At 42.3% G+C, this 24917-nt stretch overlaps 1 protein-coding gene across 10 annotated transcripts in view; it reads right to left on the reverse strand.

Annotated features, from left to right (window-relative positions):
• UNC80 (unc-80 homolog, NALCN channel complex subunit) overlaps positions 1–24917 on the reverse strand; it is a 122104-nt gene that overhangs the window by 77730 nt on the left and 19457 nt on the right. For 3 of the 10 annotated variants that reach the window (XM_054278228.1, XM_054278227.1, XM_054278234.1), the window contains exons 9-22: positions 22501–22635; positions 21648–21870; positions 19652–19792; positions 18095–18363; positions 17164–17517; positions 16269–16415; positions 14278–14425; positions 12750–12898; positions 10115–10281; positions 9307–9408; positions 7157–7371; positions 6493–6599; positions 5853–6012; positions 2034–2206 (exon numbers count right to left, since the gene is read on the reverse strand). In XM_054278228.1, the coding sequence (XP_054134203.1) occupies positions 2034–2206; positions 5853–6012; positions 6493–6599; positions 7157–7371; positions 9307–9408; positions 10115–10281; positions 12750–12898; positions 14278–14425; positions 16269–16415; positions 17164–17517; positions 18095–18363; positions 19652–19792; positions 21648–21870; positions 22501–22635 (2490 nt within the window). The remainder of the gene's footprint in view (positions 1–2033; positions 2207–5852; positions 6013–6492; positions 6600–7156; positions 7372–9306; positions 9409–10114; positions 10282–12749; positions 12899–14277; positions 14426–16268; positions 16416–17163; positions 17518–18094; positions 18364–19651; positions 19793–21647; positions 21871–22500; positions 22636–24917) is intronic. The other 7 variants (XM_054278233.1, XM_054278232.1, XM_054278231.1 and 4 more) reach the window with 5 other exon arrangements.

A 24917-nucleotide genomic window follows, 5' to 3' on the forward strand; every position in this document is an offset into this window, starting at 1 on the left:
AAGGTTGCCTTAGCAACCAGGCTGGATAAAATGACTTAAGATGCTTTTCATTTGCATCAGACCTGATTCAAAGTATTACTTCAAAAGCCTGAAAACAGAAGTTAAAACACCCAGAATACTTAATTTTGGGTATACTCTGCTGACATACAGTGTGGGAATTTTCCATTGCCATTAAGAAATACTGTGAGATGACAGGCTGTCACCTTTTAAGATATACACTGCATGTGACTGCCTAACTTTTATATATCTCCCATACTTTGTAGACAAAATGCCAACTGAATAGGTACTTGGAGTCTCCCAAGGCTATAATTAGAGTAAGGCTTCCTTCATCTTTAGCTGAAGACCTTTTAGAAATTCCAATACCAGCATTTTCTGCATCACTCAGTGGAATGGAGGGACAGTTACATTTTAGTTTGTAGAACTCAGCTCTGGAAGTCAGACATCTTCAAACAGCTCACTCTGACTGGCAGTTTCCAGCTGACTTCATGTATGGACACAGAGTAAGCTGGTCTTTGCTTAGGCATTTGGGAAATTTAAAAATTAGGTAAGATATTACCAAGCAAAAGGGACATAATTGCCAAACCCCATTTTACCATCTGATTTATCAGAACAGAGAGAGGTTCATCTTCAGAAGGCTCCTGGTGACAAACTTGCTGGGAACGAGCTCTTTCCTGCCCGTGCACCTCACACCTTACTGTGTTAGCTTAGAATTTGGAACAGGGGGGCAGCCTGGAAGCCTTGAGGACTGAAGCTGGGTGTCACACACTCAGCAGGCTGAAAGCCACCTTGTGAGCTCACTGCAACCCTGACAGGTAAGAGCCGCCAGGAAGGGCACTCTGTCAGCCCCTGCATCCACAGCTTCCATCCAGAGGAACAGCAATCCCTGGCAGGAGGTGTGGGGAACAGCGAATGGAACCTGTGTCTGTGGGAAGCTGGGTGAGGAGCACTCCAAAGAGCAGAGCTGGATGGGAACTGACAGCAACAGCAACTCCAGACCAACAGCAATGCAGACGTGCTTGGGTCTGCAGAGCAAGGGTGCAAGGTCAAGGTGAAGGTCCAGAGGAGAGGTGCACAGAGCATAACATCCCTACAGCCATGGAGCAGGCAATGCAGCACAGGTCAGGGCACAGCACCAGCAGCAAGGCAGAGTCCATGAGCCTGAGACCTCCGGCAGTGAGCAAAAAACCTGAATTTGTGCACAGCAGTCACACAGGTGAGAGGTGGGGCGTGGGAAGAAAAGGGATAGGGAGCATGTGGATTTTAATCTTTTCATCTTTTTTCATCTTGCACACAGCCAAACACTTAGGGAAGGAAGTAAAAAGCAGCATGCAGAGAAATTGCTAATATTTGGCTGGTTTTTCACAGCTGTATTTGTCACACTCCTTGCCTGTCACATAAACACCTCACAGAGCCCCACTGGCTCGTGAATCACAGGGTGAAGGCCACAGCTTTAGAAATGGGAGGGACTGTTAAAAAATACAACTGCAAGGATAAGAAGGAAGGAGATACAGAATATCAGGAAGAAGGGACTGAATTATGTCACTTCTTTGATTTGCACTGGCAAATCAGCAATATCCACATTTAAAAGCAAGCATACTGTGATATAATTTTTTTTTCCACTGACTGGCTCTGGTAACTAATAGCTCAATGTTGCCTAATGCACTTATAACTCTGTCAGAACTTAAGAGTGGAATTCCTGCACCTCTCCAAGCAGGTATTCAATCTTTATTCTCTACTTTGGCACTAGGAGCAGAAACAGAGCGTCTGTGAGAGAAGTACTGAGACAACAATACAAGCTTTGCACTGGCAATAATGCAGTTATGGGGAGCCATGTAATAAAAAAAGATCCATTTTGTCTGCAAACTTGTCCACTCACAGATGCTAAAGCTCCAGCTAACACCACCAGCAGCAGCTGGCATTGCTGTGATGCTTTACACTCTGTCTGTGGGGCACGAGGAGCATTAGTGAATGACAGTGGACCACCACATATGCACATGCTCTCAGCAGGAAACCACAGAGCAATCATCACTTACAAGGTCCAGGGCTGCTGCCAGGATGGAGGCATCAGGGATGGTGCCTGGCTCACAGCAGTTCAGCAGAAACTGGAAGCGCTTCATGCCTTGGCGGATCGCTCCCAGGTTCACAACGTTCTTGGATTTTCCTCCTTCTTGTTTGGAGGTCAAGTGATCATCAAAGCTGTGGCAACCTAAAGAGGGAGAGAGTACAGAGGGGATGCAGGGAGGGGTAGAGAGAAGGGAACACAGTCTCTCACCAGTAAAAAACGGGGAACAAAAACCTCGATGAGTACAGCCTTAGTGTAAATCTCTTTCTCTCCTTGTGTTATCTTGAAGATAACAGGTTCATTTTTACAACATTCCTGACTTCCATGAGACAGACACACAACTAGTCAGATTCTGGTATAAGTCATAGTGATATATGCCCAGAACAGTCCCACGATACTCAGTGTGGAAGCCCAGGAGCTACTCCAACACAGGTGAACTAGGATGTTGTCTTTCCTCCCCACCTGTTTAACACAGATCATCCTGCTCACAGTCTTTTTTTTCCTTAATCATCTCCTACCTTACTTCTCTGTTACCTTTAATTTTAAAGTGCAGCATGCATAACCCTTATTCCTCATGGATCAATTTAATAACATATCATCTACTAGGACAGAAAAATCGGTAGTGAATGTGTAGTCCATGTGGAAATCAAGCACTTTTTCCAGGCAAACATCTGCAATTGCCACAAGAGTGAAGGGGAAAGTGAGACTGGCCTCAACTCCTAGATATCATCATTCCAGCCTCTCTCCCTTGAAGGGTCTTGTATGCTTTGGGATGGAAAAGAGTTCAGTTCAAAAATGATGATGGCATCCCACCTTGGGGACAATTTTAAATTCTATGTATAGAGTTCACATCCTAAATCAACTAATCCAAATTAGCACTTCTAGTGCAGAACATCATTATGCAATTGGTAATGATAGAGTTGAGAGAATGGTAGAAAGACAGATTAGAAACAAGGAAAGCTGTTTGAAGGTCAAAGTGTTTGGTAAAAAAAGGAAAGTCAGTTTCTGGGTTTTTTGTCTTTGTCCATAATACTGTCCCTGCTTACATCTAAAAGTATAAAAGTTTACAGAACAGTGAAGGAAAAAGCACTAAAGAAGAGAACACAGAGTAGAGAATTCAAAATTGGTTTTAAATATAGATAATTTGAAAGACAAGAGTAAAAACATCAGCTCTACAGGACTTTTTGTCTACTTCAGGAAAGAAGAATGACTGAAACTTGAAGTTCTTTGGGGCATGCACTTCCTAGAATTACTTGGAAAGCATTTATGCACCACAAAAAAAAGTCACAACAGAAAATGACAATGTAGATCTTCACTCTTCCCTTGAAGACAGAGGTATATCAAATTTCAAGAGACCTCTTTACAAATTCCTGGTCCTTTTTTCGCTAGTGGAGCTGTACCTAGTTACCAGCAAACAAAATGTTCCTATGTTGGGAAAATATTCCATTGAAATGGATCAAACCAAGTGGAAAGAACAAGTAGAACACTTACACATGTGAGCAGTTACAAACATCCTTCCAAGTCCTCCTGTTTTCTTATAGCTTTTATATCTTATCTGAGCCTCCCTACTATGACTGTCATAACAGCATCTTCAGTAAGTGCCCAAAGGAACATTTTGGGTCTCACATAAAAGCACTGTAATTCTATCCATGTCTATGTGCTCTTAGTATAGGTAAAAAGAGGTATAGTTAAATATTTATTTACTTTAAAATAAATATTTTCACACATGAATGTGTAAATATATATGTGTAGATATATGTATACATATGCACACATACAGATACACACACATATGTATGCTTACATAAATCTGTAACACAGAATTTCCAGTGGTCTACATGATAAATCACAATGAAGATTACAGTTCATAAATAATGTCACAAATTGTTCTACCTTTTATAATTTCTAATGTAAGTTATTTCTCATTTATCCATTACCTCTTAAATTTGGTCTACTGTTAAAAAACCCAAAAACACAGGAGGAAACACCACATGAAAAAAAACAAGAGCAAAGTAATAGCATAACACCATGAATGACAGAAATGAGAAGGCAGAGAGAGGTTCCAGTAGAATGCCTATGATCAGATCTTGAGGGATTTAACAGTACACCCATCTGCCATTAAAAGGCTTTTATTCTCTCCTGGTTAAGCACAGAAAAATTGATCTGTAGGGAAGGCAGGGAAGCACTGGAAATGTGAAGGCTCAGTGTACTGCTGCTGTAGAATTCTACTGGGTTATAAACTGTCCCACCATGAACAGGCTCTGATATCACTGTGCACAAGCAAGCACAGACATACAGAGGGCAGATACAACTATTTTTGCTAAAGCTATGTGGCTCTCATTGAGTATCAGAGACCCTTGTAGATACAGTGATACAGCTTCCTTAACTGTCACACTTGGCCTCATAAACTTTTATTACTCTTGTATTAGCAAGATTAAAAAAAATAATTTTATACAGCAAAATATGAAGGTCGTCTCACAGGCACACTGCAGAAACAGCTGTGGCAGAGTGTAAAGTTCTGTAAAGTTCTCAGTGCCCCTCAGCCATTTCTAACCATTTTTAAAATATAGTGGAAGTATTTCACACCCACTTCAGCACAAAACAGTGGATGAAGAAACAAATTTCTTCCATTTCTGGGGAATGCTACCAGACTACAACAAGGTGCTGAACTGATGCATTCTTGCAAAGGAACAATATTTTTCATCTAGGAGCTAACTGAAAGGCACCACCATTCACCAGTGGCAGATAATGACCCATTTACAGTGACAAGATATGCTTATATTTTGCAATTATCACTAGCCTTAAAAATGCCTTAAATGCATTACACTGCAGGCCTGGGACAGGTGATGGCAAAATACACACAATGCAATGTCAAAGTGCAATGTCAGAAGAAAACCAAACATAATGCCAGAAAATGTAGCATATAATAAAACTACAGAAATCATGTTAAAAAATAAAATTGACTCCTTTTTGTGTGTTTTTGGGAATCCAGTTGTGTTGCCTTAAAAAAAAGTAACAGAACTTCAAGAGACAAGGTTATCCCCCTGGCAAGAAGGATGTGCTTTGAGCTGACAACATGAGCATGTCAATGACTGCATGATATCTTAAAACAGATTATACCATGACCTTGTATTATTCATAAAAGCACTTTTCAGACATTGCTGACTTTGAAAATACATAACAATTAAATACACTTCTGTGGAACAGAAAAGGAATGTTTCTATTCTTATGTTGTGTGCCAAGAAAAAGGGACAGCATCCCTAACGAATGGTATGCAGAGACTAGACATGCAAACACAGAAGAAAAGAGATAATTACAACAAGGTTTGTGTAGGGTTTTCCATTTCTGCGCTGATATTTGCTAAAACTGCCAAATAGTTACAAATTGAAAAAACAAAACTAAACAAAAAAACGGATGGAATTGTTGTATTGGACAACAGAAGATTTACACACCTAATTTTGAACTGAATAAGTGCTTTGAAGCAAGTATTAATTTTTCAAATTTGATTTGATTTTAAAAGCCCAAATGTTGTATTGTATAATTTATTTGGATAATCTGAATTTTTTAGAAAAAAAAAATTTACCACAGCCTTTTTCTAAATCAAAACAAAAGCAAGAAGGAAGGGAAAGAAAACAGTTACAAAGACTAAAAAATTGGAGAAGGCTATGATGGAGACAAAAACCATGGAGAAAGCAGGAAAAAAGGGAAAGGGGTAAAATACAGAAAGAAATATATTTTTAAAAAATGATAAAAAGAAAGCAAAAAGGAGACGAGAACCCTGATTTCTAACCATCTTTTTCTTCTGTGTGATGGAGCTTGGATGGGTGTCTTCGGCAGGTGCGCCATTTACCAAGACGCTTGAAGAAATTCTCCTCTTCGTCTCGCCCGTTGTCCAGGCCTCCTCCTGGCCCCCCTCCTTCTGACAGCTTCACTGCGCTGGTAAACTTCACCTGTGCAGGGACAGAGGGGCTGGTCAGCCTGGGGAATTTGCTTAGACACTCATTGGTTGGGCACAAACATCTACAGAGGGGCTGTGAGGGTCGCGAGGGTAACACAGCTGGGTCTGGGCACGGATTTACATACGCTGAAGCACTTCATCTTTTAAGCTTTCTGCTTAAAGGATTGGTCTTTCTTGAGAGGCTGTGGAAGGACAAAGAAGGAAGGAGAAGTGTGACCAAAAATTAAAGGTTAAGTGTGTTGACAGAGCCTGCACTTTCCTCTGAGTGCACCAGAGTAGTGTAAGTTTAACCTAGTCTTCACCTCGAAGTACAGAAGTCCAGTGTCAAATTGCCATGGCTCTGCTCTGGAGACTTCTCTGACAGTCTTGTTAGCTGCAAAGTCCATATTGAATAAAAATGTTCCCATGTGCAGTTAAAACCAGCCAGATCCTGCCTTTTTAAGCTCTCTGTAATCCAGCCTGACACATTTACCTTGGAGCTCTGCCTGATGAAGGAGAGACGGTCGACAGAGCTGATATCCAGGAGATCTTCCACCCCATCAGCCAGGCCAGAGAGGGAGGAGCGCTTCAGCCAGTTCCCTGTCACAGAATGAGCCACTCAGTGCAAATCTAAGCATTCTTCCTAGAATAATCTATTTCTCCACAGTGGCCACACCAAGGCATGAGAAAATGAGAGACAAGCATAAGGTAACATTTTCATGTAACATGTATTAACTACCATGCAAGGCCAGGTCCTGGGAATTGTAACAGATATATTCTCTGTCAAACAAATGTTATTTTGGAATATTTCTCTCCCACAGGAAACAGTGCCTGTGGGAGAGAAATATTCCAAAACAGAAAACAGACAGGAACAGTGCCTGTGGGATTACAGTACTAGCCTACTACATTGGAGGAAAAGTTTCACTAATCTATTTTGACAAAAATATCCCCTGATATCTTTGGCAAATTGCTTACAGTTCCCTTTGCCTCACTTCCACATCTGCAAAATGGAGCGAGCAGCAAATCACAGCTTCTTTTGGGAGAATGTACAGACAATAAGGAACTGTGCTGCAGGATTTCTTAAGATAGCTATGTCCATATGTCCAAGTGTGTTTCTCTGCACATGCAATAGGTATATAGAATAGAAAGAGACATACATTTACCTATGGGAAGTTTGAGTTTCTTTCGGAGGGAGATGCGTCGGGAGCGAGAGCGGGAGCGCCTGTCTGTGGTGGTTCCAGAGTGAGCCGTGGTGCACTCGGACGTGTCCTGCTCAGACTGACTGCTGGTGTCACTGGCTGCACTTTGTGACTTAAACATCTTCCTCCAGAAGTCCTTGCGTCCCAGATTGGCCCCTTGGATCTGCTCATCACTGGAACAGAAGGGATGCAAAGCATCAACTGCATTTCAGTGAAGTTTGGATGCTCAGGGAAACAAAATGTCCTTTCTGCAGCGCACTCCTAATCTCTCTATTGCTTGAGGTTGTTTCATTTTGAATTCCAAATACCCTGCTCTTAGTGGGACATAAGCTTGACAACACACTCAGTGTTGTTCAAGACACAAAATAACCATCATTTCTGCCCTTAGGCACTGTGGCAGAACATCATCCCCCTCTACCACAGACAGCTTATCTGCTCTGTCCATCAGACATGTGGTGCACATGGGTGAGATAACCCAGGCCAGACAGATGCCCAAAGGGGAGTTCTCTCTGGTTATTATCAGACAGTGTACATCCCTGACCTTGAGAGCGAGGTGTAAAGAGATAAGTGAGCAATCCTTAACTGAGAGACACTTTACAACTATAAAAGCTACACAAAGTTTCATGGAGGCACAAGTCTCCTACACACTCCCTGGAAACCTGTAGGGCTCCTTCCCCAAGCTTGGATGCATCGTCATGGTTACTTCTCCAGAAATTGAGAGCAAAAGATTTTTTATGTATGCCCCACCAGAAACAGATAGTAAGATACATTGAATCCTAATCTAAAGTATTTCTTCTCTAGCTGTCATATAGGTACCCTATTACTACAGTGCACCAAAATGTTTATCTACTAGTAGTGTTTCTTTTGTTTATCCTGTGTAGTAAGTAATCAGTCAAAGTCTTATGACAGTTAAATTTGTGTCCATTAAATAAATAATTCATTTTGTAATAGACCTAATTGGCTGTTACTAAGAACGCGAGGAGTGAGAGCAATCTGTGGTGCAGGCTGCCCCTAAAAAGAGTTACTGCCAGAAATCTGAGTCAAAGGAAGGACTTGTTTAAGCTCTCCTCTCCATTCATAACATCCATTGAACAGGTCATTCCAATTTTTAGCTTCTACACATGAAAGTAAACCACCTTCTTTATGTCACAATGAACTACACTTATAAGACCACATTAGTAATTTCTACAAGCATTTGTACTCGAAAGCTTTAGGACATGACGACAGCTCATTTAGAACTGGAATTGGGACAACATTTTTTACTATATTCTCGAGATGTCCCACAGCTATGGCAGGGCTCAGAGAGGAACAACTTGCTACAATCCTGCAGAGCAGTAAAAGGCTTTGTGTTATCCCTGCTGTCTCAGCAATAGTGAGACTTTGCAGGCTCAATTAAGGCAGGATGTGATGTAGAGCTCTGGGCCCTTGTGCAAGCAATGTATTCATGCAGTGCATCTCAAAGCTCTTTAACAAGACAGACATGTATTCAGAGGAGTTAAATGACTTGCCCAAAAATTACTTAGGGACCAGTGCCCATTTGTATAATTTCCTAAAATTCTCAAGAGTATTGTCTAATTTTAATTCAATAGTAAATGGCAGAATTCTTTGGACATAGATTTCAGATGTAAAATGCCAACAGCAGGTTGATTCCCTGTGCTGAAAAGGGAACTACATCAATCTTCAGAGCCCAAGGCAGGTCAGGAATGGACAGGCTCTCACTGAAGTATTAATGCCTCTGAGCAACAACTTGGAAGCTGAAAAATAATAAAATCCTCACCCAGGAGTACAAACAAATCTTGGAGAACAGTAGTGGTTAAATCTCTGAGGAATTAACATGCTATGGTAGCATGGTACACAGCATTGACAAATCTGCTGCATTGTCATTTGCAAACCTCTGCTGTTTCCCTACCAAAACCAGGATGGGTGCAGTTGGCAGCACTGAAAATAGGCATTACCCAGTTGGTTGCAGAAGCTCCTGTGTAGACACTCAACAGTTTGCTGTACCATCCAAACAGGTGAGTCTGCTCTCCTGCCCCTTTGCACCAACCCCAGAAGGGAGCTGCTGGCAGGAACACATTGAACAATTAAATATTTATATATTTACTTACTGCTCTGGAGTCTGCATGGGGCGGCTTGAGACGTAACTGCGGCACTCATCAGGGGCAGCTGAGGCCTGCCCTTTGTCAATGATGACACTTCCTGCCTCAGATCTACACAAGATAAGATAAAGATAAGATCTACATAAGATAGATCAGCCAAAGCAAATGGATGGCCCATCTCACGGTCATCACACAGAACTGCACATGGAAACCTGCGAAGTAGCTTTCGAGAGGCACTCTCTCCTTAGCAACTCACATATTATTCCCAAAAAAAGGCATCAGCTCCTAGCAGCAAAGCCAAGGTTTTTTTTCAGGGCTTTTTCAACTCTCTTAATCCTCCTTCCCAACATTTTAAGAACACAAATTCCTCAAAGCACCAGAGGACATTTCTTTTTGATAAAGAAGCATGTCAGTATTAGATTTCTTCTGGGACTTGTTTTGCATGCCAGGGTTTGCCTGTCAGAAAAACAGGTACACATCCCAAAGGATGTGGATGCATATTAAAAAGTACATCCAGTGAGTGTTTTGGGAGTGACACTGGGCTTCTTAGCTCTCTTAACGTCTCCTTGTCCCAGTGTTTCCTGTTCTCTTATGCCTCTTATATGAGACTGCCAATGATTTTCTCTGCAAATTTGTTGCAGTCTCAGATCATTAAATTTTAAAGGAGGCTGCTGCCACAGCAAAAGTCTGTACATCAAGAACTGACAAGCTCTAAATATAAAACAATCCTCTGGGACTTCCTATATTTGTGTTTGGCACAGATAGCCATAGAGTCATATGCAAGTCAGTCATTTACCTTCTCCCTCCTGACACTCACCTTTTGCTCCCAGAAGGTTTTGGCTCTTGCTCTGTTTCCTCTGTCTTTTTTCCTGGTATTAACTTTTCAGCACTGTCCAAGAGGGCACTGAGTGCCACTCTCCTGAATACATTCCCATGGGCCTCCTTGATAAACTGCACCAGCTGTCGGATATCACAGTACAAGCCCTGAGCAGCAAGACACCATGGAAAAAACAATACAAACAAATTCAGTCTGCAGTTTCTAAAGAAGCAGTGAGAGTCAGTACTTTCTGAGGTACTTCACCAGGCCATTACTTCTCCTCTGGCTCTTGTGTGATCTACTCTCCAGGTGTACAGTTTGTGGTTTTTGGCTGGAAACTCATAGTGCAGAACAACACGATCTGCATTGGGATATTGCAGATGGAGAGGTATCAGAGGCTAAAAGAAAACCTGTGAAATGAGGGAGCTACGAACTTAAAGTTTGTTTTATACCATTCATCTAGACCACAAACTTAAAAGGCACAAATTACCTCAGGTGTATGTGAGAGGATGTAGAGTGCAAACAACTGCATGTTTTTTTCAGAACCAGTGGGTATCTTGGGATTTTTTTTTTATTATTTTAGAGCTTCACATCATATGAAGAGAGAGGAATGACTCACTCATTCCCCAACCTCCCTCCTACTCTCAAAGCCCTTTTTAGTTCCGAACATTCATACACATCTGTGATGTGCAAATCACCTCTATATCTGAGGGGAAGGGGATGGAGGGCAGTTTTACAGGGCTTGATTTTTGATCTGTGAGCTTTCCTGAAAGACCTTGGATTATTCTGAAAATTCTCAGCAAGGAACAAAGGAAAACAAAAACAAACAAACAAAAAACCTCAACAAATTTATAATTTCACCTGTATCCTGATTAAGGTTTTTTTTTAAAGCAGGATATTGATGACAAAATTAACTTTAAACAATGACAAAGCAACAACAAATCTGCACACATGCTCTACATGCTGTATTCTCCATACAGTCACAATTAACAGTGTTACCCTTAGGGATAAATTTCACCTTGCACACTAAAATAGGCCCTAGAAAAAACACGATTTATAAGAAAAATTTACCCTTGGTGCTCCTAATCTAGGTCCAATAACGGGGCATGTTTTTCTGTATGGCACCAAATAATCCCTTATGAGAAACACTCCAAAGGAAGAATAGCCATAAGAACTAGAGGATTTGGACATAGGTAGACTACACTGCTGGTTTAAGTATTAATGTGGTTTTCCTTCTCCTCACAGAGCATTACTGCCCTTTTAGCTGGACTTCAGTGTCTCTACAGCTCTGCTGTAATTATGGAATGCAAGAACATTCCTTATTTGCTTCCATGAAAAATCCTAAATTCTGATAAAAAGCAGGCCTGAGGTAAGCTGCTAAAATACACCAGTTTGGGAGAAGAGCACTCATGTCATCCAGTCTACTGACTGCCCTGGGAAGACAGTACATACATAGCAAAAAGCAACATCTCCCTTTCCTCCATGCGTTCAGTAAATTGAATGTTTGTCTTAACCTTGGGAAGATCTACAAAGCTGCTGTTCCGTAATTCACACGGTCTGGCACCAGAGGGCCACATGGTTAACCAAGTGATCTGCCTCTGACTTTGCTGAAAGGTGATTCATTGCAGCTGTGGTCTTAGAATCACAGAATAACTGAGGTTGGAAATGACTGCTGAGATCCTTGAACCCAACCATTAACACAGCACTGTCAGGTCCAGCAAGAAACCATGTTCTTGCTTCCACATTCACATTCATATCTTTTAAATCCTTTCAGAGATAGTGATTCTGATCACAATCCTATTTTGATCACTTCTGGTTGGAGCTTTTATATTTTTCATATTAGGGGATGGTGAGCTCTCTTCACAGAGTAGGGAGACAAATAATTCCTTCTCTAACTGGGGACCAAGGACAAATGATCCAAATTTCAGGCCCAAGAGCATAAATAACATGGGCTGAAGAGAGAAAAACAGGAGGGATGGGACTTCATGGGCGAAAGCTGTAACTGGACAATTAACTCCAATGTGCAAATGGACCAGAACTTATAAAAGTGAGAGACCCCATGACTGAGTGTCCATTTTGTGACCATTTTGGTTCATCTTGGGTGCAGCCCTGGCTGGGCTCTTGTGCTGCCCGAAGTGGATCCATTGAGGAAATCCTTTTAATAAATCTCTACTTTATTCTTTAACTCTATCTAGCCTCTGTTCTAAGTCAGCCTTCACGAGGCATCAGTTTCACCACATCCCTGAGAAGCCTGTTCCAATACCTGACCTCCCATTTCAGTGAAGATATTTTTCCCTAATATCTAATGTAAACCTGCTCTGATGCATCTTGAGACCATTTCCTTTTGTCCTGTCACTTCTACCTGGGGCAAGAGACTGACCCACATATTGATACAACCTCTGTCAGGAAGCTGTAGAGAGCAAGAAACTCTCCCCTGAGCCTCCTTTTCTCCAGGCTAAGCAACTCTGTTTCCCTCAGCTGTTCCTCATAAGACATGTGCTCCAGACTCTTTCCCAGCCCCATCTCCATTTTTTGGGGAAAAAACTTCAGGGTGTTCCCAGATTCTGAGATGCAGCTTCACTAGTGCCCAGTACAGGGAGACAATCACTTTGTCAACTTGGTATCAAGTGCTTACCAGGTTTTCTGGGCTGTGGAGCTCGTGTGTGGTGGATGCACAGCGAGTGATCAATGACTTGAACATGGCACTCACAATAATGCCTTCCACACTCTGGGCTGTAGACTTGTTGTCCACTGTGGTGAAGTTATTCCCAAATCCAGCCTTATCTGTAAAATTCAAGTGTAAGCAAGCCATCTTGTTTGGAACAGTTTAAAAGGGAGGGCTTAAAGACACACATGAAGGAATTATGATTATGATATATGAGACAAATTCCCACCTAATATCCTATGCTCAGTTCTCTCAGCCCCACTCCACAAAAAATATAGCAGAAACAAAGGGTAAAATGAATGATAAATATGAAGTACTTCCCAGAAATAGATGCATTATGAAAAAGGATTGAAAATATCAGGACAATCTTAGCTTTGTTCCATTGGCATCTCTCATTTAGAGAAGCACAGAATAAGGCTTCAAATTTGAATAACTCCAGTTTTTTTCTAGTTACCATTCTAAGAGATACAGGGTGTTTGATTAAGCAGCAAAGTGACAACACCCATGAAACAAAAATCTTCTAAACTATAGGAATGCTTTCCTTGGAAGGTGCACAAGAACACCAAGCTTTCAGAAAGACTCAAAAAATAATTACGCACTTACATGAATTACAAAAAACATCCCAGTTTCCTGAGATGAGAGAAAAGACTCTCAAGAGCTGCGTAAGCTGTCATGTTTCAAAGAATAAGCCAGTCAATAATTGATGAACACTTAGGGAAATGTCATATGGGACTCTTCCTCATGAAAGTTGGCTATATAATGTTCTTTGATGCTTTCCCTGAAATTTCTGGCATCAAAGACAGGCTAATAAATTAGTCAGACTCTGAGTGTTTCAGAGCAGCTATTTCTACTCTGTAAACAGCCACTCTTAAATGTTGCTTCATGCAGTGACCAAGCATAAATACTTGATTGTTCTAATACAGAACATAATTTTTTAAAAAATCCTCAAACCCCCCTATGTACACACATGCATTTGTAACTGCAGGCATATGCATCTGTGTGTCCATATTCTCATTCATTCAAGTAGCTCTTGCTGCTTACTGTGCTGCCTTCTAAGCTCTGAGGCACCCAGAGGGTTTTAAAGCTCAATTATACCTCCTTATTCAGAAAAAACTCTGTATTAAACTGGCCATTCCCCCTGGTGCCTTGAAGTCATGTCATGAAGCAGAAAACTTCCTGCCCAAGGCATGGTTTAATGAAAATCTCTTCTGTGAAGAGCCATGAACAAGAGGTCAGATGAATCAAAGGGAGCCTTTCAATTTCAGGTGCATTGTGTGCTACAAGATCTAGAGGCAAGGTGGTCAGATCCAAAGAGGTCCAGCTCCCTTGGCCCCCATTGGCTAAGGATTCAGTTTATATATTCTGAGAACAGCAAATCACATTTTGTAGTTTGCGAAGGACAAAAATGGGGCTTCTTTCTGATGGCACAGTTTAAGACACACAACTCTGAGGGCACAGTTTAAGACACACACAAGTGACTGATGCTAGGAGTACTCACTGTCAGTGACTGGCTCCATGCAGAATCCCAGTAAAGCATGCAGGAAATCCACCACGTTATTGAGAGAATCCTTGTTCACATAATCTCTCACGGTCTGCCGGAATTGCATCTTGTCCAGTTTGTACAGCTTGGTCAGGCAGTTCTGGGCCTGCAACAGTGCCCATCAAATCATATCACATCAAAGTACATGCTCAAGTTTTGCTAACAAGAACAAGGTGACTTTGCACTTAGCTGTCTCTGAATGGTCCCATAACAGGACAGGTTCACCTCTGGAGCCACCAAGAAATTCGGCACCAAAGAGAGTGCACCAGTATGGGCGCCACTGTTTGAGGTGGTGATAAAGCCACTACCAGCTCTATCTCCTGTCCTCTCTTCCTGTGCCCAACCCCAAAGCAAAATCTCACTGGATGTAAATGAACTGGGAATGCACCACCTCTGTCAATGCTCAGTGCCTTGGTGGAACAGGTTCTTAGCCTCAGGCATCTGATTTTCACCCTCCAGATCAGACCCAACCTACTGAATGCCCCTATATTCAATTTTCATCATACAAAACACTAACTTTTTACTTAAAAACTATTAATTGTTAACTTCTTATCACAAAACTAGCCATTCTACTGGGACACCATGAAACCTGGAGTTAAAAGAATCTAAAACATCATCTCTACAGGAAACATGAACTCTCCTGTTATCTACAGTAGGGTGCTTAACTTTCCAGTAAACTCAGATATGATTGTCCACACAGTCAACACAAACACTGCATGCAAAGCAGTTTGGCCAGACAAACACACAGAAAATGCAGCAGACTTACACATGTAGAGAAATGTTTTCCTCAATTCTATGGGCCTGATAAGAATCTTGGTTCCAAGAGACTTATTTATTTATACTTGATGTTATGCATAGGTCTAAATGCTTTGCTGGCTCAGCTCCAAAGGAAAACTCTATCTGACATGGTGATGAATATGGAACCTGTTCAACCAGTGCTCTGTGCAGAGCCTTTCTACTGCTACCACTGGGACTCTCTCATCCATCTTGTCCAATTGTGTCCACTCCTGCAGCACCTGGAAATCTAGCTAACACAAGAACACTGAAAGGACACAGAGCAGCCAATCCATCTCTGAGAAATCAGCCTCAGAGCCCAGAATCTAATTACAGCTCTTTTGGCACAGCTCAAGCTAACCAAAGCCATGGAGAAGAAAGTGGTTCACACACATCCCATGGGATAAGTAAACTCTCATTATAGTCATGGAAAATGCTCCCTTCTGCAAGCACACAAGGTGAGGAAGAGGCACGCACTGAGAAGGCCTTTGAAAGGCTCCCATTTAACAGGGAGTTGGACTGATCTCAAGGAGACAAACTCTTCTGGATTAAATCTGATGTCTGGGCTACATTCTGGGCACTTTCCAATGTCTTGACTGGGGCAGGACCAAAATTGTTAGGAACCTACAGTTATGACCCACAATATTCTTCAAAAAGGGCACGAGTGAGTCTTTTGCTTCCTTGCAGAACAACAGAACAAGTACAGTGCAAATACAGTGCACTCCAACCATCAGGAGCTGATGGAGCAGCCCAGCAGTCATAATCACCACTAGCAAAGGTGGACATACTTACATACTTACACCTCAGACTTTTGGATTTACATAGGCAACCCAAGACAGCTGCACCTCTTGTAGGTAGCATACACTTTTGGGGTACTATCCTGTGAAAAATTACTAACACCAGCTCACACATGGAATTTGCTCCCATGTATTGTCCCAGCCCATCTGCTGGGGTGGCCAGAAGCACCCTGGGCCCCAGGAGTGCCCTTAGAAAGCCCCAGGGACTGGAAGGCAACGCTACAGCTGAAAATCTGCTACGGCTGGGCTGCAACACAGTCTGTGAGCCGGGGCAAAAAGCAACACATTTACTGTCAATACAGGGAAAGCTACAGAGGGGGCAGGCAGCCATCTCAGCAGTACAAGGGGGGACACTTTAATGAGCTTTAATTCTCTTACATTCTCCCGAAATACCTGGAGTCTCAGGCGGTCTCCAGAGAGCCCTCGGTGTCCTTCTCCACAACCATAGGCACAGCCCAAGGACTTCACAATTTTGATCAGCATTGTGAGTGCCAGCCTATGGGTGCTGATAGATGGGCCTTCATCCTGAGGGTCACAGAGGGAAGGACAGTGGGTAACCCTGGCACAATCACTGGCATTCTGTTAGCATTTTATTTTTGACAAACTGCTTTCCATTTCTCATCTCAGACACTCCATTACTGAGTTGTTATTCTTGAAGTGTTTACTCCAATTATTTTTCAAGTTTAGAGACCAGCCCCCTCCTTTTCTGCTCCCACCAAAAATTATGCTTTTAAAAGTGAAGTCCCTACGTGCTGCTATGCATACCATTCAAAACTTACTTCAAACAGTTATCCCTGAAAAACAGAACTGGCTTGGCTGAGTAGAAAACTAAGTTTCTTTTTAAAATGTCTTAGATATTATGCTCCTATAATAAGTTGCAGCTTCAGAGGTCAGCAATATAGCATCTCTTGTCCAATTCTCATAGCAATACTGAAAAGTTTAAGACTTCTAGTAATCAAATAAAAAAGAAACCGTGCTCACACACTAGGTTCCATTTTTCCTTTACAAGCTATGAATAATAAACCTGAAAAAAAATTGTCATTGAGGATTGCAAACACTTTGTCAAGATATTGAAAATGTCCGTGCCAGGCTCACAAACTTCATTTTTGGCAGCTGCTTCTCTGCAGTAGTTACAGCGCTTGAAGTGCTAATCATGTTTCCTCAGCAGAACCCCAAGTGAGCACCACAACAAAACAGAAGGGCAGCTGCATACTCAATCTTAGCAGACATTAAAGTACATTTGGAACTGTACAAAGAGAGAAGCAAGACAAACCTTGTCTTGTTTCTTGTCATTCTTCTCATACGGCCCTCCTCCTCCTCCACCACCTCCATCACCTCCGCCACCTCCTCCACCGCCTCCTTCTTCTTCTCCATCTCCAGCTCCACTAATTGGAGGTGGCCCAAACCCACAGGCTGAACCACAAGCAGCCCCTTTAAGCTGGAAGGAGCCTTCACTTGGTCTCTTTTCAGGGGCCTCGTTTTCTTTGTTCTCGCTCTTCCTGCGCACTTTCTCCACACAGGGCACCACACCGAGCTGCAGTAAGCACTCCACAATGTTCAGTGCCACGTCACAAATCCGCGAACTGATGTCATGGTTCAGAACCAAGTAAACAGCCTTCAGCACCACCTGAGGGATTCAAACATCACATTTAAAGGCAGAATTATTCCCTCTCCTAGTAATATTTAAAGATTCTAGATTCCAGAGAGTCATTAGGGCGGGCACAGTACAAACTCTGAACAAATAATACACAGCCCTAAAGAAACCACAGGCTGGGCACAGTCAGGCTGAAAAGGAAACCATGAGATGACATCTGTGAGCCTGAGAACACTGCTTCAGTGCACCAAGAGCTGGCAAGTCATTGAGGAGAAGGCAGAAAAAGTGAGGTTTAAGGTGCTAGAAGAAAGGTGCTACTCAGTCTTATACTATTTTATAGGGAATTTGGTGCATGCCCCAGGAACACAGCCACTCAAGATCTGATGTGTGCATTCCACATGCACATGCGCTCCTTGCAAGGAGTAACAGGAGTTGCAGTTTCTCAGAGGAGACTTTTAGGATATGCACAAATGTATCTGACTGACCTTTATGTACTGCTGAGAGAAGTCATATAAAGATGTGGAGGAAAAGCCCATCAAACCCCTGATCTCAATGGAACAGCTACATTGACAGAAGAGGGACCTGGCTTTCCTCATTCCTTGCCAATTACCGAGAGATCCAGCATGCCATTCTTGTGGACAAAGCTGTTGGTTCCATCAATGTGATCCGTGTCCTCCAAGCAGCTGTAATTGATGCAGGAGTCTGTCAGGCTCCGTGGGAGGTTGGCACATGCCAGTGGCTCGTGGGGCATCTCGGGGATGGGCACCTGGTTGCAGAGCTTCCTCATGTGCTCGCTGAAGAAATCGGCGTAGCCCACGTTGAACGAGGCCAGGGTGGTGTTGAAGGTGGCCACGGTGATGGTGGAGATCTGGGACCTCACTGCAGGGAGGAAAGCAGCTACCTGAAAATAAATTTCTATCTCTACAGCTACACAATAGAAAATTGAGGCTAAGCTTGCCTAAAGGGAGCAGCTCCTAAAGTGGTTTGTAATGCCAAAAGAAATCACAAGCTCCTAATTCCTATCATGTGCACAGGGACCAAAGGTAAACTCATTTCTTCTTTTAGCACAGTGTAAATTAGAACAACCCCAAGCTTGTTCCAGCAGTTCAGTTCTCTGACAGCTCAAGCTGATGTTAAATGGGCAGTCAAGTAGATCAGGTAACTCAGATATTCTAAATCTAATCCAAAAGGATTTTACTCTCTGCATTAATCCAGTGCCTCATCTCAAAAGCAGCAGTTTGCCCCTGCAAGGCAAAGAGAAAGAACTCTGCAGCTGAAAGGCAGCAGGGGTAAAGGTAGCAGCACCACAGCACAAATTTGAAACAGCTTTCCAAGTCACATCAATCTGGAATATTTCATCACACCAGTTGAAAATAACAATACCTGTGACAGTCTAAACCATGTCCACAATGCATAGCTGTCTGATCAGAAAGGCACTGCAGTCTTGAGCTCACAGTGTTCAGAGACAGGAACTTTGAACTGCTCAGGTTAGCAAGCTGGCTTCAAGAGCAATTTTTTATCAAGGATGTCTCATATTTTTAAAACTCATGCTGATTTCTAGGTCCCAGTGCTCATAATTTCCCACACCTAGTGCTTTGTAGGTAGGTTTATATACCCTCTAGTGTAGAAAGACACCCATAGGGTTGTTTAGACCACCATCTGCCAGACAGTACAGTAAAAGGGCTAGAGAATAACAAAGAATCTCTTCCTATGGCTATTGAATATAAATATATTCTAATTAATGAACTAATGACATCTAATGCATTTAATAAGCAATGACTCAGTGATGGACTGGTTCTATTATGTACATAGCAACTCGTCAGAGTGGCAATCACATTTCCTGACAGGTTGTGCAGTTGTGCTAGCTGCCATTAAAGATAGCAATACCAAGCTTCTGTTCACACTTTTGTGTTGTGTTGTGATAAGGCAAGAAAACCTCAAACCATGCCTTCTCCCTGCTGATGGCCACCAATTGTTTTAACAACTGCTCCAGATAAACATGAACTGTTTGAAACCTTTTTCTTCATAGTACATAAAACCCGTCAAGAGATAAAGAAACAAAAAAGGAAAAATCAATTAGTCACACACATGTAGAAACAGTACCTCTTCCTTTCACTTTTTGGGGTTGATATTTCAGTAAACACCTGTCCTGATGTGTTAAATTTACCTTCTTTGACTGTGTTGTCCCCATGGCTGTTGGAGGGGTCAGGCAGTTCAGAGACCAGCGTGTGATGGGAGTGCGAGTGCCGGGCGCTCAGCCCCTCCATCTCCGTGGCTGTGTCAGAGCTTCCCCTCCTGGTAAACTTCCCTAGAGGGACAACAAGAAATGGAGATTTTGTTTAGATACCCGAGGGGTGGCTGGAGACAGCAGCTGTGGTTAGAAATTAAAGGATTGGAGTCTGTAAAAATCAAGATTTTTCATCATGCTGTGAAGTGGAACCAAAGATTATGGTGGGATCCCTCATGTGGGTTCATTGACAGAGAGACAAAATGGTCCAAACTCTCTGCAAGGCTCTTCCCCTCAGCACATACTGGTTTAGCAGACACCTGCATTCTTAACCAACTGCAAGAAAATAAAACTGGTCAGCACTGTATGACTCCACCCTTTGAGGCATACTATAGGAATTTATTTTTGGGGGAAAGAGGAGAGGAAACTAAGTATATCATTTTAGAGGAGTGCTAAGGCAAACTAAAATTTTCAAGAATACAAAAAAAAACCACTGTTTAGAGAACTTAGAAATTTGAAGTAACAAATTTTTAGGTTCAAACACTGTACCTCTGCAATATCAAGACAGTGTAAGCCTCACTGAGAAAATAGCCTATTTATATTCTATCCAATATGCACTCCAGGAAAACTGTGAATAGAACTTTTTCAGCATACTAATGACATTGTTAATGACACTAATGACACTGCTGCTAACAATTGTCATACTGTTGTAATAATTGTCATTATAATGATACTGCTGCCTCTTCAAAGATTTCTCTTTTAAAGAAGGGAATATAAAAATTCTTTGGATCTATTTGAAGATGCAATGCTTGTGTAGTGCTTGCTATCACACAGGAACGGTGGTGTCCAAGTGGAACAGAGATCACTACAGGCTCCCAGAGTAGCTATTGTTCCAGTAAAGAAGTTTTCAGAGAAAAAGTGAACTGAAGCATAAGTCCTTCAAGGTTTGCTGTGAGCAGTTATGTCACAGACATATTTTATGAAAAAATCATTTTGCCAGGATTTTTTCTCCTGAGAAGCTGAGAAGCCTCAGAGGAAAAGAAAAACAATAATTATCTGCTGCTGTGGAATGCAACAGGTGCATCTTTGATTGGTCTCATGTGGTTGTTTTTAATTAATGACCAATCACAGGTCCAGCTCTGTCAGGACTCTGAGCAGTCACAAAATTTTATCATTTCATTCTTTGCTAGCCTTCTGATGAAATCCTTTTCTCTCTATTCTTTAGTACAGTTGTAGTATATAATTTTATTTTAATATAATATATATAATAAAATAATACATCAGCCTTCTGAAACATGGAGTCAACATTCTTGTCTCTTCCCTCGTCCTGGGACCCCTGTGAACACCACCACACAGGTACCAACAGATGTGTAATAATGCAAACATTTATGCCCTGATACCTTCCCACTCTCAGGAATGCAATCTCCTCCCTTTCCCAGATTTCTTCTCTGCTTCCCTTCAAGGCACTGAAAATGCCAATGCTTAGCACAAGTTACAATGCTATGCTCAGGTTATCACTGGTCATGATGATCAGTCACGGTGGTTATTTGCCACTCATCCACACAGTCCATTTTTACTTTGAAAGGCCTCTGAAGCTGTAAATAAACTATTGGGTCACATCCTTTCACCAGGCCATGTTATCCTAGTGAAAATACATGCAGTGTACTCGCTTATGCTTTAACATTCTGCCCAATCTTTTCACACAGATACATCCTCGCTCTTCCATCCACTCAAATATCCTGGAGCCTCTGGTTCTCACAGCCTTCAATTCCACTCAACAACAGTCTTGGAATTAAGAGGAGTTTTTTTAATTAAGCAAACAGAACCAGGAACAGAGGGTGACAGAAGGAGTGGATGAAGAAACAGCCCCTGTTGTTCTCCAAACGTTCACAACAAGAGCGACACGGAGCCTGGGGCAGACACAGCGACGCCTCACCTAAGATGGTGGTTGGCCACCCTCCCCTCTCCATGCCACGCCGGTCGTCTCCGATTCCAGAGAAGCTGCCGAAGGAGAAAGTGCTGCGAGTGGGGGAGACGTCCAGGTGATCCTCGTGGAGCAGGAAGGGCACCCCCATCCGCCGCTGCCGCTTCTTGCCGGCGTGGTGGAACGGAATCGAGCCCTTGCGCTCGCGCTCCCTGTCCTCTTTGCGGCTCTTGAACTGCAGCAAGAGGACCAGAAACAGGAGCAGTTAAGAAGCTTTGAGGCATGGAAAACAACCACTTCAGGGAAAAAGATAACACAGATATATTTCCCCAAGTATAACTTTGCACTCTGAGCATTTTATCTCGGCCATTTCCCATGGCAGAGTCTAATTGCATGCTGGGGTCCTGTGAGCATTGGAAGGATTTTGGTCTTGCCTGAGGCTGGGAGGGATGCCCTTGGATAATTTTATGGCATTCTTTGACCTTGAGCATGGAACGGATGGGTGGAAACCCAGAGCTAAGACAAGGTAAAAAAAGCAGAACTCACTGAATTAGCTGGAATTACAGTGAGCACTGGCACTTAAAATTCAGCACTGTCTGAGCAGCCTCCTCTCATGCAGTTCCATCAGGACAATTACTTGAATAAAGACTTCAGTACTATGCCCAGGATGTGCATATAAAACCCAATATAATAACATGCAGAATCAACTCTAGTGAAAAGGGATGATGACCTCACATATGACATGAATATATATTTCAAGCAGACCTCATGAATACATAGTCCAAGCAGACCTTCAGCAGCTGTTTAGGAAGACACTGAGGTGCTGAGTCATAGGTAAATTAAAGCACAGTTTTCTTTCACTCACCTTTTTGAAGATGTTCATGCCCAGGTCTGTGGAGAGATCTGGAACTGCTGGTCTACGCAAGTTGGTCAGTGAAACCTTGGAAAATGCCTCTGTGCTTAGTGACTTTTCTTCCTCATTACATTTTATTGTAAGATCCTGCAGCTCCCAAAAGAAGACAAGCAGAAGGAGAAATAGAGGACAATCAGCTTTGAAAAAGGAGCTACTTCCTAGAACTATCATAGGAGCACTGTAGAGAAAAAGACCTCCAATTCATTACACAAAAACACTTATACATTTAAAGAAAAATAAATGAACAAAATTTAGAAACTTCCAGAATTATTTTCTTTGTCTAACCTTTTAGTCACCAAAGGAAAAAAGTACAGCACACTGTAGAAAACCTCAGGCATTGCTGTCAGCCTGGTCTGGTGGCATGGAAGAACATGCTTGACTGTGATCCCAGGTAAGACTCTAAGTAACTGATTATGTCCTTGAGATGATGGTTTAAGTTCTTGAACAGTCATAATGGTTACCCCTTGCAAAGTGCTTCATTTAAGATCTATGCCCTCAATAACATGCAATTTTAAATATATATTTCAGAACTAAACTGCAAATAAGCAACACTGTCCCTTCAAGAAACTTAATTTTCAGAAAATTTATTTACCCACCAAAGAAATCTAAGACTTCTAAATCAGTAAACATCCTTCACTTGTAATAACAGGGCTCCTGTCCATCATTTTTCATAAGAAATTTCCCGCCTTCCTACATCACTGAATGTCCCACAACAGCAAAAACCATGAGGCTCCCTCACCCCAGCTTCAGCAGAGCTCACCCAACTCGCCTCAGCATCAAACCACACATGCCATACCTGCCTGCTGCAAAGAAGGAAATTGGCACAAACTCAGCTTCCAGCCATCTGCTCTCAATAGAGACCTAATGCCAATCTTCCATGAGATGTTTGTGCAGCTGACCTGACCAAACTCCCTCAGGGTAATTTGCTTCTCCCTAAATATCAGCTTTTTCCCAATTGAATGCTTTTTTCTTTGCTGTCCCCCCAGAAACATTCAGCTGAAAAAGCAGGTCATGTTAAAACACCTTTCTGCTTTCAATGCAGAGACAGCCATATGTCAGGGATAGTTGAAGCGACCACGGTGACAGGTTTAGATTCTGCCTAGGCAGACTGCAAATTGCAGAGCCAGCTTCTGCAGCACACAAGTGTGCAGTTGTATGCCCAACAAGGTCCAGAAGAACCTGGAGAAGCCTTTGTAGCTGAAGCCTGACACCAGTTACAGCGTTTGCAGTATCAAATATTGGAGGTCACACATTTTTCAGACTTTTCAGACTAATCAGAAACTACACTGGAATCCCCCCTCTTAATTTTATCAGGACAAGAATGAGACACACAGCAGCAAATCTCCTCCTCATCACTGTTTGTAGTACAAAGGGATGCTTATCTACCACTTTGCATACATGATTAAAGATTCAGAGGAGTCACATATGAAATCCAATAACAGTAAATCAGGATTCAACCCCAGCCACTCTCAACAGTGAGGGAGCAAGTACTCCACATAGCTTTTTTCTTAGCCTTTATAGCTCTCTGGCCCCTTCTGGCTATAAAACATTGTGTGAAATTATTTTGGATTAAGTATCTTTGTCCATTGGTTACTAAATCAGTGTTCAGTAGGTGGTTTTTCTTTACTCAGTTTTTGCCTGCCACTTTATATCTTTCCTGCTGAAACACAGCCTGCCAATGTTTTTGAGCAGTTATTGATCAACTTTGAGTAGAAATGATGACACTGTGTTAGGAATTTCAGATCTAGACTGAAAAAACAGTCTAAAACTAAAACTTTAAGCATAGCCCTGTGTCAGACAAGCTTGAGAAGCCTCAGCACACAACCCCTTGTGTTAACAGAAAGGACAAATCTCAACCTTTGGGAGGTGGCATTCTCTGCTCTGAACTAGCAGAGAGCCTTGTTTGATGAGATTTATGTAAGAATAACAGTAAAGTTCCTACAGTTGGCTGGGATGAACCAGAAGCCAGCTGCTTCTGTGTGTTTGCACAGGTTTCAGACCTCAAAGCTGGAAAGAAGGGGGGCATGAGTTGAAAGTTTTTGCTGCCTGGAAGACCATTTCACTTCCTCCATCACAGCTGTTATGCTTAACACACTGTAACCCTGGAACAGGATTCTATTTTAAAGAAGTATGGCAAAAATACACTGGACTGACACAGAGGTCACCAAAAGCACTCAAATTCAGCCTTGGAGAGAAGCATGCCCTGGACAGAGCCCTCATGTTAGCAGCCACAATGTACCCAGGGGAATTGCCAAATGGATTTTACAGAACAATATTAGAGAAGAGCAGTGGAGTCTCCTGAAGTGAAACAGCCTAGAAAAGCAAGACAGCTGTGAAAGGAAGGAAGTGTTTTACAGCATGAAGAGAAG

The sequence above is a fragment of the Melozone crissalis genome, unplaced genomic scaffold (genome assembly GCF_028551555.1).
Source record: "Melozone crissalis strain CALT ecotype California unplaced genomic scaffold, PUWL_Pcris_2 ptg000023l_1, whole genome shotgun sequence".
Taxonomy (NCBI): Eukaryota; Metazoa; Chordata; class Aves; order Passeriformes; family Passerellidae; genus Melozone; species Melozone crissalis.